This window comes from Chinchilla lanigera, unplaced genomic scaffold, assembly GCF_000276665.1.
Source record: "Chinchilla lanigera isolate Chin_1 unplaced genomic scaffold, ChiLan1.0 scaffold00025, whole genome shotgun sequence".
Lineage (NCBI taxonomy): Eukaryota > Metazoa > Chordata > Mammalia > Rodentia > Chinchillidae > Chinchilla > Chinchilla lanigera.
In genome coordinates, this window is record NW_004955426.1 from 23395267 (window position 1) to 23409415 (window position 14149).

Genomic DNA, 14149 nt, shown 5'->3' on the forward strand with positions numbered 1-14149 from the left:
CGGCCCTCGCCTTTGCCCCGACGGCGTCTCCGGGCGCCGCGACTCGGCCTCCGCGCGGCTCCGGTGGAGAAGCCGCGGGCGCTCGGGCTGCGGACGGACGGACGGACGGACGGACGGACACCTCGCCACCGACAAGGGTAGCGGGCGGAGGGTGGTCACCCGTCCCAAGCCCCGTTGCTGACGTGCGGGACAGAAATGAGAGCCCGGGATTGACCTGCGGGGCATCCACCGGCCGGAGGAGCATCAGCCCATGGGTCTGTCCATCCATCCCCCCTCCATGTGTCCATCCATCCATCTGTCCTTCCCTGCTCCATCCGTCCGTCCCGCCTGTTGTGTGACGGGAGGTGCGCTGCTATAGCTGAGACCTGCCTGGAAATCTTGAGAAAGAGCTCGAGAGCAAGCTTGCTCCGAGCTCCAGAGGACAGGAGGAGTGGATGTGGCCTGTGGGATTTGATTTGAACTAGGAGGCACCGTGGCAGGAGGAAAAGAGGCCCATGGGTCTTAATCCCACCTCTAAACAGACTGCAGGATTTGGGTCAAGTTTCTTCTCAGATCTGAGTTTGTTTCCTTGTTTACGAAATAATGATGATTCGTATTTACTATGGACCAGACACCACTCTAAGTACGCACTTTGCATGTTTGTGCATTTAAACGTCATCAGGGACTAAATGAGATACTACTATTATCATCCTCAGTTTATCACTGAGGAAAGGAAGGCCCAGAGAGGTTGCCAGTCTTGATTCTGCCCATGAAGCTAGCGGGTAGCAGAGTTAGGATCTAACTTTGGAGTCTGCTCACGACCAAATGCTGTACCTGAAACTCCACGCTGTTGAGAGTGGGTCTGGAAGTGGTCTCTTCATTCTTGTCCTGCTTTATCTCTGTCCTGGGTTGCTTTAAGATGCATTCTGAGACTCCTGCAGTTGAAGAGCTTCCAAGGGTCACAGTGCCAGGGTTTCCCAAACTGAGCTGTGTCTGAGAATCACTGCGTGTGTGCTTGGGGGTGTGTTTGACCACTGGCATCTACTCAGAATCTTCAGGGCATGCTCAGTTCCCCCCATACTCCGGTAGCATTTGGGTACTGTTAGAATGGCCCCAGTAGCAGAAAGCTCACCGCCTCTCATCCCATTGCTGGACAGAGCTAATTCTCAGCTGTCCTTCGTCTAGGGCCCAGGCCCCCTTCCCCTTCTCTAAGCTGTCCTATGGAAGACAGTTTTGAGAGAACCATGGCAGGTGCTGGGCATCCAGTAGGGCCATGAGCACCCTGGGGAGATCACGTGGCTCTAGATTCCCATTGCTCTGTGCTTTCCTTCGCCTGAATAGAGCAGGGTCGTCCTAGTGGAGAGGATACAACTGGGCTGGGTCTCCGATGTTTTCCTAACCCTTGTGTCCTGAGAAAGGAATCAAGTCAGGAACACTGTTACGGTTTAGAAAGAGGAATCAGCGATATTGTATCTGACGAGAGGAAGGCATGTGTTTTCCTTGTGGGAACTGGGCTGGGGCATTTGTTGGCTCCAGCAGAGAGAAATATTTGTGAGTGTCATCTCATTCTCTTACAGAAACAGTGCGCTTTGGCCTTCCTTCCCCAGAAGAGGAAGTCTTCTTTGTTTTAAAATAATGTGTGGGTTGGAAAAAACAAAACAAATAGGATATCTTGATCTTTCTAGGGAAAATTTTCCCTCCAAGCAAGCTTATTTGAAGCTAGGCAGAGGTTCTTTTCCAATAGCTGTGTCCTTGATTTCACAGCCCAACTTCTCTCCTCTTTCTAGTCCAGCTGCTTCCTCAGCATTTACTCCAGGTTCTGTTGGATTTGTACCCTTGAAAGGCAGCACAGCCCAAATAATGGTTGAATACACTTTCATTCAAGCACTACAGAAGTAGATGCAGTGAAATATGGGCTTGCAGCAATCACCCCAAAGACCACACTTGTGGGTGAAGGTTAGCTTTGGTTAGTATCTTTCTAAGATGTTTTTGTCTTGTCTAAAGATATGCAGAATATGTACCTGCACATAAGTTTCTAAGTATGTTTATGTATACTTACTATACAGTTTCCTTTTTCACTTTCCAAGTCCTACAGATCTTTCCAGATTGCTACTGGCCTCCTTTGTTAATGGCCCCATGTTACTCTACAGTAGAAACAGAATAAAATTTACCCCTCTTTCCTTCATTCATGGACATGTCAATTCTTTAAACTTATTCAGCACTAGCAATAATACTTTGGCAAGACCATGCTTTCATCTTTAGCACAAGTGTATTTCTGTGGACTGGAATCCCAGGGGAGCTATTGTTAGGTCACAAGGTTGGCCTGTATTTCTACTTGATACGCACAGTCCTTCGAATTGTAGCTCTTCCTCCATTGTACTACTTTACATTCAGTACAGGATGACTTGTTACCCCCACCCTTCTAACCTCTGCTGCTTGTTTTTTAATTTCCACAGCTAGAAAATGAGTGAAAACCAATACATTATATTAATATGCATTTTGTGATTACTGCTGAAATTTTACATCTCTATATTTATGTTCTATGAATTATCTATTTATGTCTTTTATGCATTTTTCTCTTGAGTTTTTCTTATTCTTATTTATTGCAGAAGGTTTGTACCTATCTGGATCTTAATCTATTGTTTCTTATAAATGATGCAAATATTTCTTCGAGCATACTTCTTTCTTTTCCAAATATTTTTATTGTGCTAAAATATATATAGCATTTACCATTAATTGTGTTTGTGTGGGTTTTTTTTTTTTTTTTTTTGTATTTTTGGTATTTTTGAGACAAGGTGTCTCACTATGTAGTTCATAGGTTTTGAACTCACTCTGTAACCCAGGCTGGCCTCAAACTCATAGTGATCCTCCTACCTCAGCTTTCTGAGTACTGGGATTACACCATACCCAGCTTACCATTTTTAACTATACAGTTCATTGCTAGTAAGCATATTCATATTATTGTGCAACAGTCAATGCTGCCCATCTCTGGAACTTTTTTATATTGCAAAACTGAAGCTCTGTTCTCATTAAATAGTAACTCCTCATCTCCCTCTTCCCTCATCCTCTGTCAGCTACCATTCTAATTTCTGTCTTTTGAATGTGACTGACCCAGGCACCTCATATAAGTGAACTCATACAGGATTTGTCTTTTTGTCACTATTTCACGTAGTGTACTATTCTTAAGGTTCATCCATGTTTTAGCTCATATCAGAATTTCTTTCACTTTTTAAGACTGAATAATATTCCATTGTCTGTGTATGCCACATTTTGCTTATTCATTAATAATGCTTTTGCCTTTAACATAAAAGTTTTAAGTATTTGTATATCACAATAATCTCACCATTTAAAGTTTTAGACAGCTTATCCAATACTGTTTATTTACCTTTTAAAAATTCATTTGAAATCAGTTTGTATCATAAAATAAATTCCCCTTTTTATAAGGACTTTTTCAGGTCTCTGTTGTGTTTTATTTATCATCTATGTCATTATAAGCTTGCTAAACAATAGCACTTTAAGGGTATGTTTTGTGTCTAGTAATATATATTTACAACTTCAAAAATTTTTAGAAATGTCTCTCACACAAATTCTTTTTTATATCAACCTTACAGCTAATCTGTCAAGTATAATAAAATCCTGTTGAAATTTTTCTGAGTTTGTAATTTTTAACAATTTTTCCTGTTTAGTTAATTGATTTATTTATATTTGTAGTGCTGGGGAGTGAACCCAAGACCTTGCTCATGCTAGGCAAGTGCTCTACCACACCTATACCCCAGCCCTTACTGTCCATTTTAGTCTGTGCTCTATACTGTATGCCTCATATAGTAAAGGGTTGGGCTCAGGTGAATGGCTTACCTGGGAGGCCAAGCAGTTTGCCTCTGAGAGGGTAGTGTGTGAAGCTGTGAGAGTGAAGCTGAAGGCTCAGTAGAGATCCAGGAAACTGTAGATGCCAGGAATGTGGAACATCTGCCAAGGAAAGCTTTAAGCAGTGAGCAGAGCCAACCTAAAAGGGAGGCCACTTGGGCTACAACCAGCAAGACCATGAAGTAGGGCTGCACAAGACCTTTGGAGCTCATATCTTACTGTAATTTACCCTGGGTGCTGGACATGCAGCTACAAGATTTAATGTTTTCCCTGTTGGATTTTGCTGTTGTTTTGGTCCAGTTCATTTTTGTCCCATTGTTCCTCCCTTATGGAAATGGCAAGGCTTATCTTGTGTCATTGTATGTTGCAACTATTTAACTTCCATGTTTTTATTTTTACGGGGGCTCACAGCTAAGAGTTTGCCTTGAGTCTCAGAGGAGACTTTGGATTTAGATTTTGCAGGAATGCTGAAACTGTTAAGACTTAGGCTACTCTTAGAGATAAACTAAATATATTTGGACATGAGTCTTTTGGGGCCATGGGTGGTATATTATGGTTTGTATCTAAAATGTTCTCCAAAAGTCTAAACCAACTTTAGACTGTGTGTGTGGATGGTGATTGGATTGTGGGGTATTGTATTCATCAGTGGTTCATCATGCATTGATGAGTTTGGTAATGGAATGTGCTGTTAGGATATGGAAGCTTATTGAAGGTGGTCACTGGTGACATGACCTGGGAGGGTATATTCTTGTCCCTAGGTTCTGTCTTCTCTGTCTGTTTACCATAGCCTGAGCAGTTTTTCTCCATCGTCATGTTTCTGCCTCAGTGCTAACTGACCAGGGACTGAATCCTCTGAAAACTATAAGCCAAATTAAATTTCTTGTCCTTTTAGTTGTGGGAGTCAGGTATTTTGTCCCAGTAATGGGACAGCTAGTGCATAGATAGATAGATAGATAGGTAGATGATAGATCCTCTTTGTATGATGAAATTCTAGCAATAGAATTATAGAATTATTTTTAGATCAAAGCAAACACACACTAAAATGTTAATAAATATAGCAAATAAACCTGGACAAAGTTGGCCTCTTTGATTACTAGTGAATGGCAGTGCTTATCTCTGCAAGCTCTTATCCATGAGAGGTATAACTGCCATATCAAGCCTTGCCAATTGGATACTATGTACACACTCACAAACATACAGGTGTAAACAATTACTGTTTTAACTTGGATTCCTTTTAAAGTGATCTTGCCTAGATTTTTGTTTGTCTTTTTTGGGGTGTGTCTTTTTTGGGGTGAAATATACACATACTTGTGGTTTTCTACAGAATTGTTCATCTTTCTTATTTCTAAGATTTTTTTTGTAATTAGGGATAGTAGCTGTTTGCCTTATATAGCAATGCTGTCATTTCCAGTTGTTAGCCTAAAATTTTTAAATGTTTATGCAATCAGTATTGTTTTCTCTTTTTATTGCTTCTGGGTTTCATATCATGCCTGCCAGATTATAAAAATAGTCACACATGTTTTATGCTGTTACTTTTGTGGTTTCATTTCTTGCATTTGTCTTTGTTTCACTGAACTTCACTTTGCTGAGGCAAGTAAGCCAATAGCAATAATACAATTATTATTAATTGAATTTACTACATGAAAATTCTCAGGAACCCACTTAGTTGTAATGGTCATGCTATAAGGTATGATTTATCATTTGCAGGAAAGAAAATTTAACCTCACCAGGATTAAATAACTGGTGACTTGATCATACAGTTATTAAGTTCTAGAGCAAGGGTTTGAACCCAATTAATCTTAACCCAGAGCTCATGTACATAACTATGATGTGTGATTTAAAAATTAAAATATGATATTTGAAAATACTCCCCTTTGCTTTGAAAACATTTATCCCATCATTCTTGCCACATTCTAAAGCAGTCTGAAAGTCTTCCTTTGTGTTTTCTTATTACAGCCTTGTGGCTGCCTTGATGTCCTGAAGCAATTAAAAACATTTATTTTCATGGTTATTTTGACTTTGGGGAAGAGTCAGAAGTCATATGCTGCCAGATCTAATGAATACAGTGGTGAGGACATACCATAACGCTTTCATAAGCCTGCCATTCTGTTGCAGGGCACTTGGCAGCAGTATTAACCATATTTTTTTAAATCATACTTGCTAAAGATACTCATGAAAGAGGAATTCCAGACTTCATCAGAAAATGAAAAGAATGATGTGGGTAAGTGTATTTGAAGCAAAGGAGAGTATCTTGAGGGGGATTAATGACAAATTGTATTTTACTGTAATATTTTTTTAAAATGTGAGCATTTACGATATTTTCATTTTCCCCTTATATTCCAACTTCATTTTTCCCAGATGATTGTTCCAGCACCATCTTGGGGAATAATATACCTTTTTCTTAAGTGATTTGCAATATCACCTTTAGCATATCTGAATTTCTACATAATTTTATGATTGACAGTATATGGATTCAAATTTGCTGTTTCTTTCTTTGGCTTCATCACTACTTACAGACTCAGCTTTAATCCTAGTGGATGCTACAAATTCCAGGAATCTTGAACTGAACATTGCTTCTTTTAAAAAGTCAGATATACCTGAGCTAATCAATTCTAATGAATCATAGTTTTCCTTGCAAAGTTCGTAGAAACAGTTAACCATTATCCTTTGGAGGGGATTCGGGTAGGGGCTGGGGAGCAGCACATGAACCGTTCCCTGGACGTAGCTCCTGGTGGTGGATCCTTGATTTGGGAGGGGAGATGGAGTGAACCTGTTGGTGGCCAGTTCTATGCTATAATGATGGAAGCCCCCTAAAAAAGGGTCCCAAATACAGATGACAGTGCTTTTAAAAAAAGAAATAAAAATAACTGAATCAGAATCATGGGAGCCTCCAAGAAAGACCATCAACTCTTTGTACCGCAGCACAGAACTTTTGGTCATTGGTTTCTAGTTTTGTTGCCTTGTGGTCAGGAAATTCTCAATGTGATTTTAATTTTAAATAATTTGTTGAGACTTGTTTCGTGGCCTACCATATAATCTATCTTGGAGAATGTTCAACATGTGGGTACAAACAGCTCTCTCATAAATGCATACACCCAGGCACATGCCTTCCATGAACAGCTTCTTTCTTGAAAACAACATTTATATGTGATGTCATTGTGATGTAAGGAAAATAATATAACTCCCAACCTGGTAGATGTAGATATGCCAAGTTTGTGTTCCCCAAAATCGAAGAATGAATCCTGGAGCACCAGAGGTTGAGAGTAGGAAAAATTTATTGAGAGAGATAGCTCCTGAGAGACAGGAGGGGACTCAAAAGTGGCTTGCTAACAAGCCCACTTCCCAGAGGAAGTTTCATAGAGCAAAAATCACAAGGTGGGTATGAAATCCTAAGGTGGATACAATGTAGGACAAAATTATGATCAACTAAAAAGATTACAAGTACAGTTGCTTAGGGGGAAGCAGGTCACATAGCCAGTGGACATGGAAAGAACAAAGAACTTTTTTAGGAAGAGATGAATCAGAAGGTCCTTAGTCATTCACTGGGGTGGCTGATGTCTATCTAGACTTTATTGGACCAAGTGATAGCATTTATCCCTTGGGGAAGCATGTAGGCCTGGCCATTCTATCTATATCTGGAGGCCTGGCCTTTAAGAGATGTGCCTCCAGCCACAGTTGTGTTGTGTTCTTGTCCTCTGCACTGACTCCCTCAAGGGCCTAAGCCTGTTTGACTGCCTATACTATTTCTATCTAACTTAGCTGTCTACAGTAATTGGGTCACCCAGCCAGTTTTAAAGAATCTGGGAACACAACTAGCTCTTGGGAAGCAAATGACTCTTATGCTGAATCACATGGGGATTATTTATAGTGAAAATAAACATTTCAGTCATGACAGAACAAGAAGTGCTGCTAGGAAGAGCTGATGTATTCTCTGCAAGGTTTTGTTTTATTACATGTGCAGTATTTCTACTGAGCAGTAGTCATAGGCATCTTCACTGAGGATGAGATTTTTCAGAGACAAGATTTGCATAAAAAGTCTACAAAGTGAGTAGGTAGCTTTTCTTTTCTCTCCTTCCTTATTTTTCCCTAGTGAAGGAATGTCTGTGAGAGTCTATGAATCAGGCAATATTTGGCAACAGAAAAAGTAGAAAGTCCTGAAAAGGAATCTAGTTTCATTAAAATAAGATTGAAGGCAAAGAAGAAAGAATGGGAGAGAAATAATACCCACTTTCATTCACTTCCCAGGTATTTCCTGGGTAGGAGCTAGGTTCTCGGGCTGATAGACAATGGTGAATAGGATCTGGGCCTGTCCTCCAACAGCTCATAGTCAACTTGGGATTGAAGGAGATCTGAGAAAGAACAGACTTAGGGAAAGGACTAAGTAGTGCAGATGAGGCAGGAAAAGGTTGTGTTGTTGTATTGTTTTTTGTTTCTGAATTCTGTTGCTTCACACCTCCCTGACTTCCTTTCATTACTGGACATTGGAAGTAGTGCGTGTCGCTCATAGTTGTGGACCCTGGAAGCCAAGCCTGCTGGATGGCTGAGAGCTGGGTGGCCTGTTCCCTGTTAGCAGCAATGAGAATATGCTGAGCAGTCGGCTACAGTTGACAGAACTCCACAGGTTGGCACTGTCCCACCAGCCATCTGGACACACAGCCTTTGTCTTTCAATGTGGCAGGAAAGCCTAGGTTTATCCTGGATTTTCATTTTGACCCACATGGTGTGGCTATGGACCACCCCATAGCCCTGGGCTTGGACTCCCTTTTCTATCTTTATTCCCTGTATTACCATCATCTGGTCCTATATACCATGCACCAAAGATTACTGAATTGATACCATCATCCAAGGACTCTCCTGTTAGATGCTTGATTTCTGCCCTTGGGAAGCAAATAAACATCTGAAATTTATGTTGCCAATTGAGCTCTTGATATAGACCACCCAACCTGCTCTTCCCACAGCCTCCTGCCTCTCCACAAATAGTAATTCAATTCCTCAAGGGGCTCAAGCTGAACATCTTGGAGCTACTCATGGTGTCTCACCTTATCACCACCCCGTGTCTGGTCTGCTCTTTAAGATCTCCCCCGAATTCCACCCCTCCTCACCAGCTCCACAGCTCCCGCTCTGGCCTGAGCCCCCCTTTCCCACATGGACTGTCACTCTGATGCCTCACCCTGCTCCTCTCCTTCCGTCACCCATTCTGGCTCTCCTCATTCAGTCTCCTCCACATGTCAGCCCATGCGCTGTCTCTGTAAAATCCTCCTGAACCGCCCATCTTACTGAGACAAAGCCCCAGTGGAGCAGTGTTGTGCCCACTTTGCTGTCCCCCTGCACTTTCTCACCTCCTGGACTCCACTCCTGACTCCCGCCCAGCCACACCTGCCTCCTGGTTGCTTCTTCATGTCAGCACACTGGTACCGCAGGGTCTCTGTGTGATTCCTCTGTCACCTCCACATTTTCAGGGTCATAAGTAGGTCCCTTCAGGAAAAAGGTGGCACAGTCAGAGTACTGTAACTTCAGGAGGATTTGCTGCAACAGGTAATGCTGTCACGCAGGGCCTGGGGCAGCTGCTTAGGAGTCATTAGGGCTTGTGCTTTTTCCTTACAGCATCAGCGCAAGGTCCATCAGGACAACTGTTCCTGTGGCCTTTCTCTTTCTCTTTCTCTTTCTTTCTTTCTTTTGTTCCTTATTTTCTTTCTCTCTTTCCTTCCTTTCTTCTTTTCTTTCTTTCCTTCTTTCTTTCCTTGTTTCTTCCCTTACATCCTTCCTTCTTGTTTGTTCTTTTTTTCTTCTTTTCTTTCTTTCTGAATTTTTGTTTGTTTGAGACAGGGTTTCACTGTGTAGTTTCTTGAACTCACTGTGTAGCCCATATAGCCCAGACTGGCCTGGAACTTTCAGCTATCCTCCTGCCTCAGACTCACAAGTACTGGGATTACATCCTGTGGTGTCTCTGAGAAAGGGGTTCACAGTGTCTCTAGGATGTTCTTCCAACTGCCAGCTCCCATTCTGCATGTTTTAAGGAACTTTATTGACCTTGATAGGTTTACAGACAACAGCTAGGACTTGTATCCCTTCTGACCAGTGTCCTTACATCATCTGTAGCCTAAAATGCTGAGGGTGGCATTGGTCCAGTCACAGAGCTGGAAATACCACAGTAGCTCCCTCTGTTATCTCCAGGTACCACATCCCAAGACATTCAGTGGATGCCCAACACCAAAGATGCTACCAAACCCTATATATGCCATGGATTTCCTGCAGTGTACCTACATACCTATGATAAAGTTTGATTGTAAACTAAGCAAGCAAGATATTTAAAACCATAATGAAACAGAACAATTATACAATAAGTTATTTAAAACATTAATTATTTATCTCTGGAATTTCCCCTTTCATGTCTTCAGACTTTGGTTGATCATAGGTCACTGAACTAAGAAAGGTACAACTTTGGCTAAAGGGATCACTTTGCTTATGTGCAGGCAGTGGTCACTGTCCTGGGCTTGTTGTCTGCTAGTGTACAAAATGGCTCACATTAGAGCTGATGAGGGAAGAGACAGGAAATCTGCGTGGGGGCCCGAGCTGATCTCCCAGGATGCATAGCCCAGCGGGGGGTAGGAGGCAGTGGGAAGGGTGTGTCTTAGTCACTTTCCTCATTGCTGGGGCACAATACAAAACACCCACAGCTTAAAGGAGGAGAGGTTTATTTTGGCTCACATTTTCGGTCCATGGTTGGCTGGCTCCAGGGCAGAAACAGCATGGAGGAAGGGCCTGAGAGAGGACAGGAGTGCATGTCATGGTTGCTGGGAAGCAGAGAGTAAAGGCAGGGCCAGGAAAGGAGATACACCCTTCCAGGTCAAGCCCCAGTGACCACCTCTTGTTCCCAGACCCACCGCCCAACAGCACACTCAGCCACTGAACTCACCACTGGTAAGCACAGGCCCACATGATCCAGTCACCCACCAAAGCCTTGCCTCTCAGTGCGTGAGAGTTCTGTAGAACATTCCAGGTCCAAGCCACAGTCGACAGGAACTCCGGACCAGACTGCCCTGAGGATTACTCCAGTCTCTCTTGTACCCAAACCATAGCCTTTTGCAAGCACCCATATTTTTCAATTTACCCAACAATTTATTCTTTCAATTTCTGCTTACCCTTAAATGGTAAGTGGCTTCTGAGTTTTAGTTTTAAATATTTCTGCTCCTGTGACTTGCTTAATTTTTTGACATGTAAAATATTTGATTTGGTGAGAAAACTCCAAATTTTGGAGAAGAAATTATATAGTCCTTTTGTAAAGGATCCTCATTTAGCAACATGCGCATTACCCTCTGAATCATCCATATTTGTAAGAGTTGAGATTTCCTTCCCGTTTTGGTCCTTGCATTCCTCAGACGTGCGAACAAGAGGAGAGTTCAACACCATATCGTGACCTGGCTCACAGAACTTCTAGCTTTTGATGAAATCCACGTGGCTGAACAGAAAATATTGGCTCTCAGTGAATTGTTTCATTGCTCCTCTTGGCTGAGTCAGAATTCGAAAAAGACAAGTGAAATTCAATACTTCCGCTGACTAACACATTTACTAGGTTAAAAACAGATTCAATTTTTTGAAGTCCTGCGGGTTCATTCTCTGTGCTGTCCAGTTGTCCCATCATTGCAGTACCTGATGAATCAGTGATGCTCGTTGGCCTGTGATTTATAACTCTATTCTAAGGCAAACAAACAAACAAACAAGCAGAAAACCCACAAACAAACCAGAAATTATGTTCAATAGTGAAAAACTGGCCGTTTCCTAGTAGAATATGCTAACTTCTAGATTGAATTTTAACTAATATTTCCTTGGTCAAAATGAATTGGTTGATCTGGTACTTATAGCCTCTGTGCTTCCATGGCACACAGCAATAAGCATTCGTTGCTACGGCACCTGGAGTCAGTGTGTGCTGGCTGGGCCTGGCCAGCATCGTCTAGATCAGTGTAGGCCAGCATCAGTCTAGGCTGCTTCTGTGCATGCCTTGCTTGTTCTCCCACAGTGCCACAGGGTAGCCCAGAAATGCTCTTTTCATGCTGAAAAGTGGAAACAAAAAGTAAGCAGAAACATGTATGATCTCTTGAGGCTTAGCCTCCTAACTGGCACATTATCAATTATGCCTCATTTTGGGCCAAAGAAAGTTTCATGCACAGGGAAATATATTCTTCCTCCACTGTAAAATGACAAGACATGTAATATAGGGAGCAGGTAAGACTGGGAGCAATTAATGCCATCATCTACCACAATTGCCTCCAAGAAACATGCTCTAAATTAAAATGAATAAAAATTTCCTTCTTTATAATTTATCTCTTGCAGAAAACCAGAACCCATGGCTTTCTCTGTGGTCTTTCAAACAGCACTCATGTTAGCATTGCTGTCCTGGAGAACTTGCCAGAGTGAAGGTAAGGAATGAAAGAGCAAAGAAAAAATCACAGAGAAAACGTGAAGTAATTTATGTTTCGGGGAAAAGTTGCACGATTCTTTTATTTCTTTGAGAATTACTTGAAGTTGGCAAATACCAACTTCCAATATGAAGAGATGTATGAATCTTTCAAAGTAATAGTTGCCTTGATCTTGATCTCCTTCCTTCTTATGGCAAATTTTAATAAATCACCCCTTAACCCTGACTTCCTGATCAGCGCTGCAGTCATCATTGTAGTTGTAAGTAAGTCAAACCCCACAGAACTTCTGGTTGATGTGTTTTACCAAGACCATTGCTGGAGAAATTCCTTCTATACCTTGCTGAGTACAGAGATGAAATGCACCAGACTAATTTTGGCTGCTAGGTCCCAACAAGTTGTGTTGTCTCTCAGCCACATTTATTGCGAAGCGGTTCACTTTGTTAAACATGGATGAAAGTAGCGAAACTTTGTGGACCAACAGAATCACTCAGGTCTCTCAAGGTAGTGCTGAAATGTTGTTTAAAGAATTAATGTTTTTCGCTTAGCCACCCTGCAAAAAAGTATATTTTGATATGAACTGACTTTGTAACTAAGGTCAGTAGAAGTCAAAATCTCTGATATGCTTGTGGATGCTTGATTGTGAGTAGATTCTTACACGAGATTTTCTATTGGTTTATAAATTTTCATTGCATTCATCTACTTTACAAAGTTTTACATTTTCTTTCTGTGTTTATTCTTTTCTGTACTTGCTTTGTAACGAAGAATGTTGATGCATGCATTGAGGAATTATCCGTTCAATTTCTGTTCATACGTTCAATAAAATGATGTTTGCAAGGAATATGTATAGAATTTCTCATTGTCTCATAAAGCTCCAGGAAAAGATATTTAGGAAATGAGGAAATTTGCTTCTGACAATAGCTCAGTTCTCTGACTAATGTTCTTTAGATCTGGATTTATTTATTTTCTACCTAGGTTACATGGAAGATACTACTTTTTATGGCTTCTTTTAAAAACCATAGTTTGTTGATTTCTTCCATACTCTAGAGTTGAAAGGTAGGAACTAGCATTTTGCATTAGTAGCATATACACCTCTCACTCAGTCTCTCTTGTCTGCTGAAATCTGAGCATGCTACAACTGATCTGAGTGGGAAGTAGGCACAATAAGAATATTCTGTGCTTGGCAGTGAAGGCAGCAGTGACTTCAGGGTTATTTCCGCCTCTTCGCCACTTCCCCTGCCACCTATCCTTTGACAGCAACCTTGCCTGGACTGGGACAGAAGCTGTAGTCCAGCCTTGCCTCAGTGAAGATACCATACAGAAGGAACAAAGATGGATTCTTATAGATGCTTTTTATAAAAGCTATCTGTGCAGTAGTCCTACAGTTTAATAATGAAAGACTTCACATAATGAGGTGAATGGGAGTATAGTGTTGTCAAACACAGATTTAGTAATCTCTGAATCAATATGTTTAGCTCTCTATTGCACACAATCTATTTGTGGAAAGTTCATGTTGAAAAATTGAAGCCAGTACTAGATAAGTATCATCAGATTTGTCTACCAAATTCCTAGCCTGAAAGGAGAATCACTTTTTGTCAACCTGATATGGCATTCAAAGTTGCATGACTCTCTTCAAGATGGACTTGAAGATCATACTAAAGTACAGAAAACCAGAAGCTTAGAGCCAAAGACCTGTATCAGAACAATGAGAGGACTATGAGAAGACTCCCGTCTGGAACTGCCCAGACCTACCTAAGATGCTGTAATGTTTCACATACTGAAAACCAGTCACCTCAGTGGCTCCCAGCTCATGACAGCAGGCCAGACTAGATTCTCTGAGTGACTCTTTCTCAGAAAAACCAGTGCCACTGAACTATAGCTAGCAATAATGT

The 14149-nt window shown here is 41.5% G+C and overlaps 1 protein-coding gene across 2 annotated transcripts in view; it reads left to right on the forward strand.

The window, feature by feature from the left end:
• Nucleotides 1-19: 19 nt before the first annotated feature.
• Osmr (oncostatin M receptor) overlaps nt 20-14149 on the forward strand; it is a 69793-nt gene continuing 55663 nt past the window's right edge. The window contains exons 1-2 of one of the 2 annotated variants that reach the window (XM_013514951.1): nt 20-254; nt 12175-12260. In XM_013514951.1, the coding sequence (XP_013370405.1) occupies nt 12188-12260 (73 nt within the window). In that variant the 5' untranslated portion in view covers nt 20-254; nt 12175-12187. The remainder of the gene's footprint in view (nt 255-12174; nt 12261-14149) is intronic. The other variant, XM_013514950.1, reaches the window with a different exon arrangement.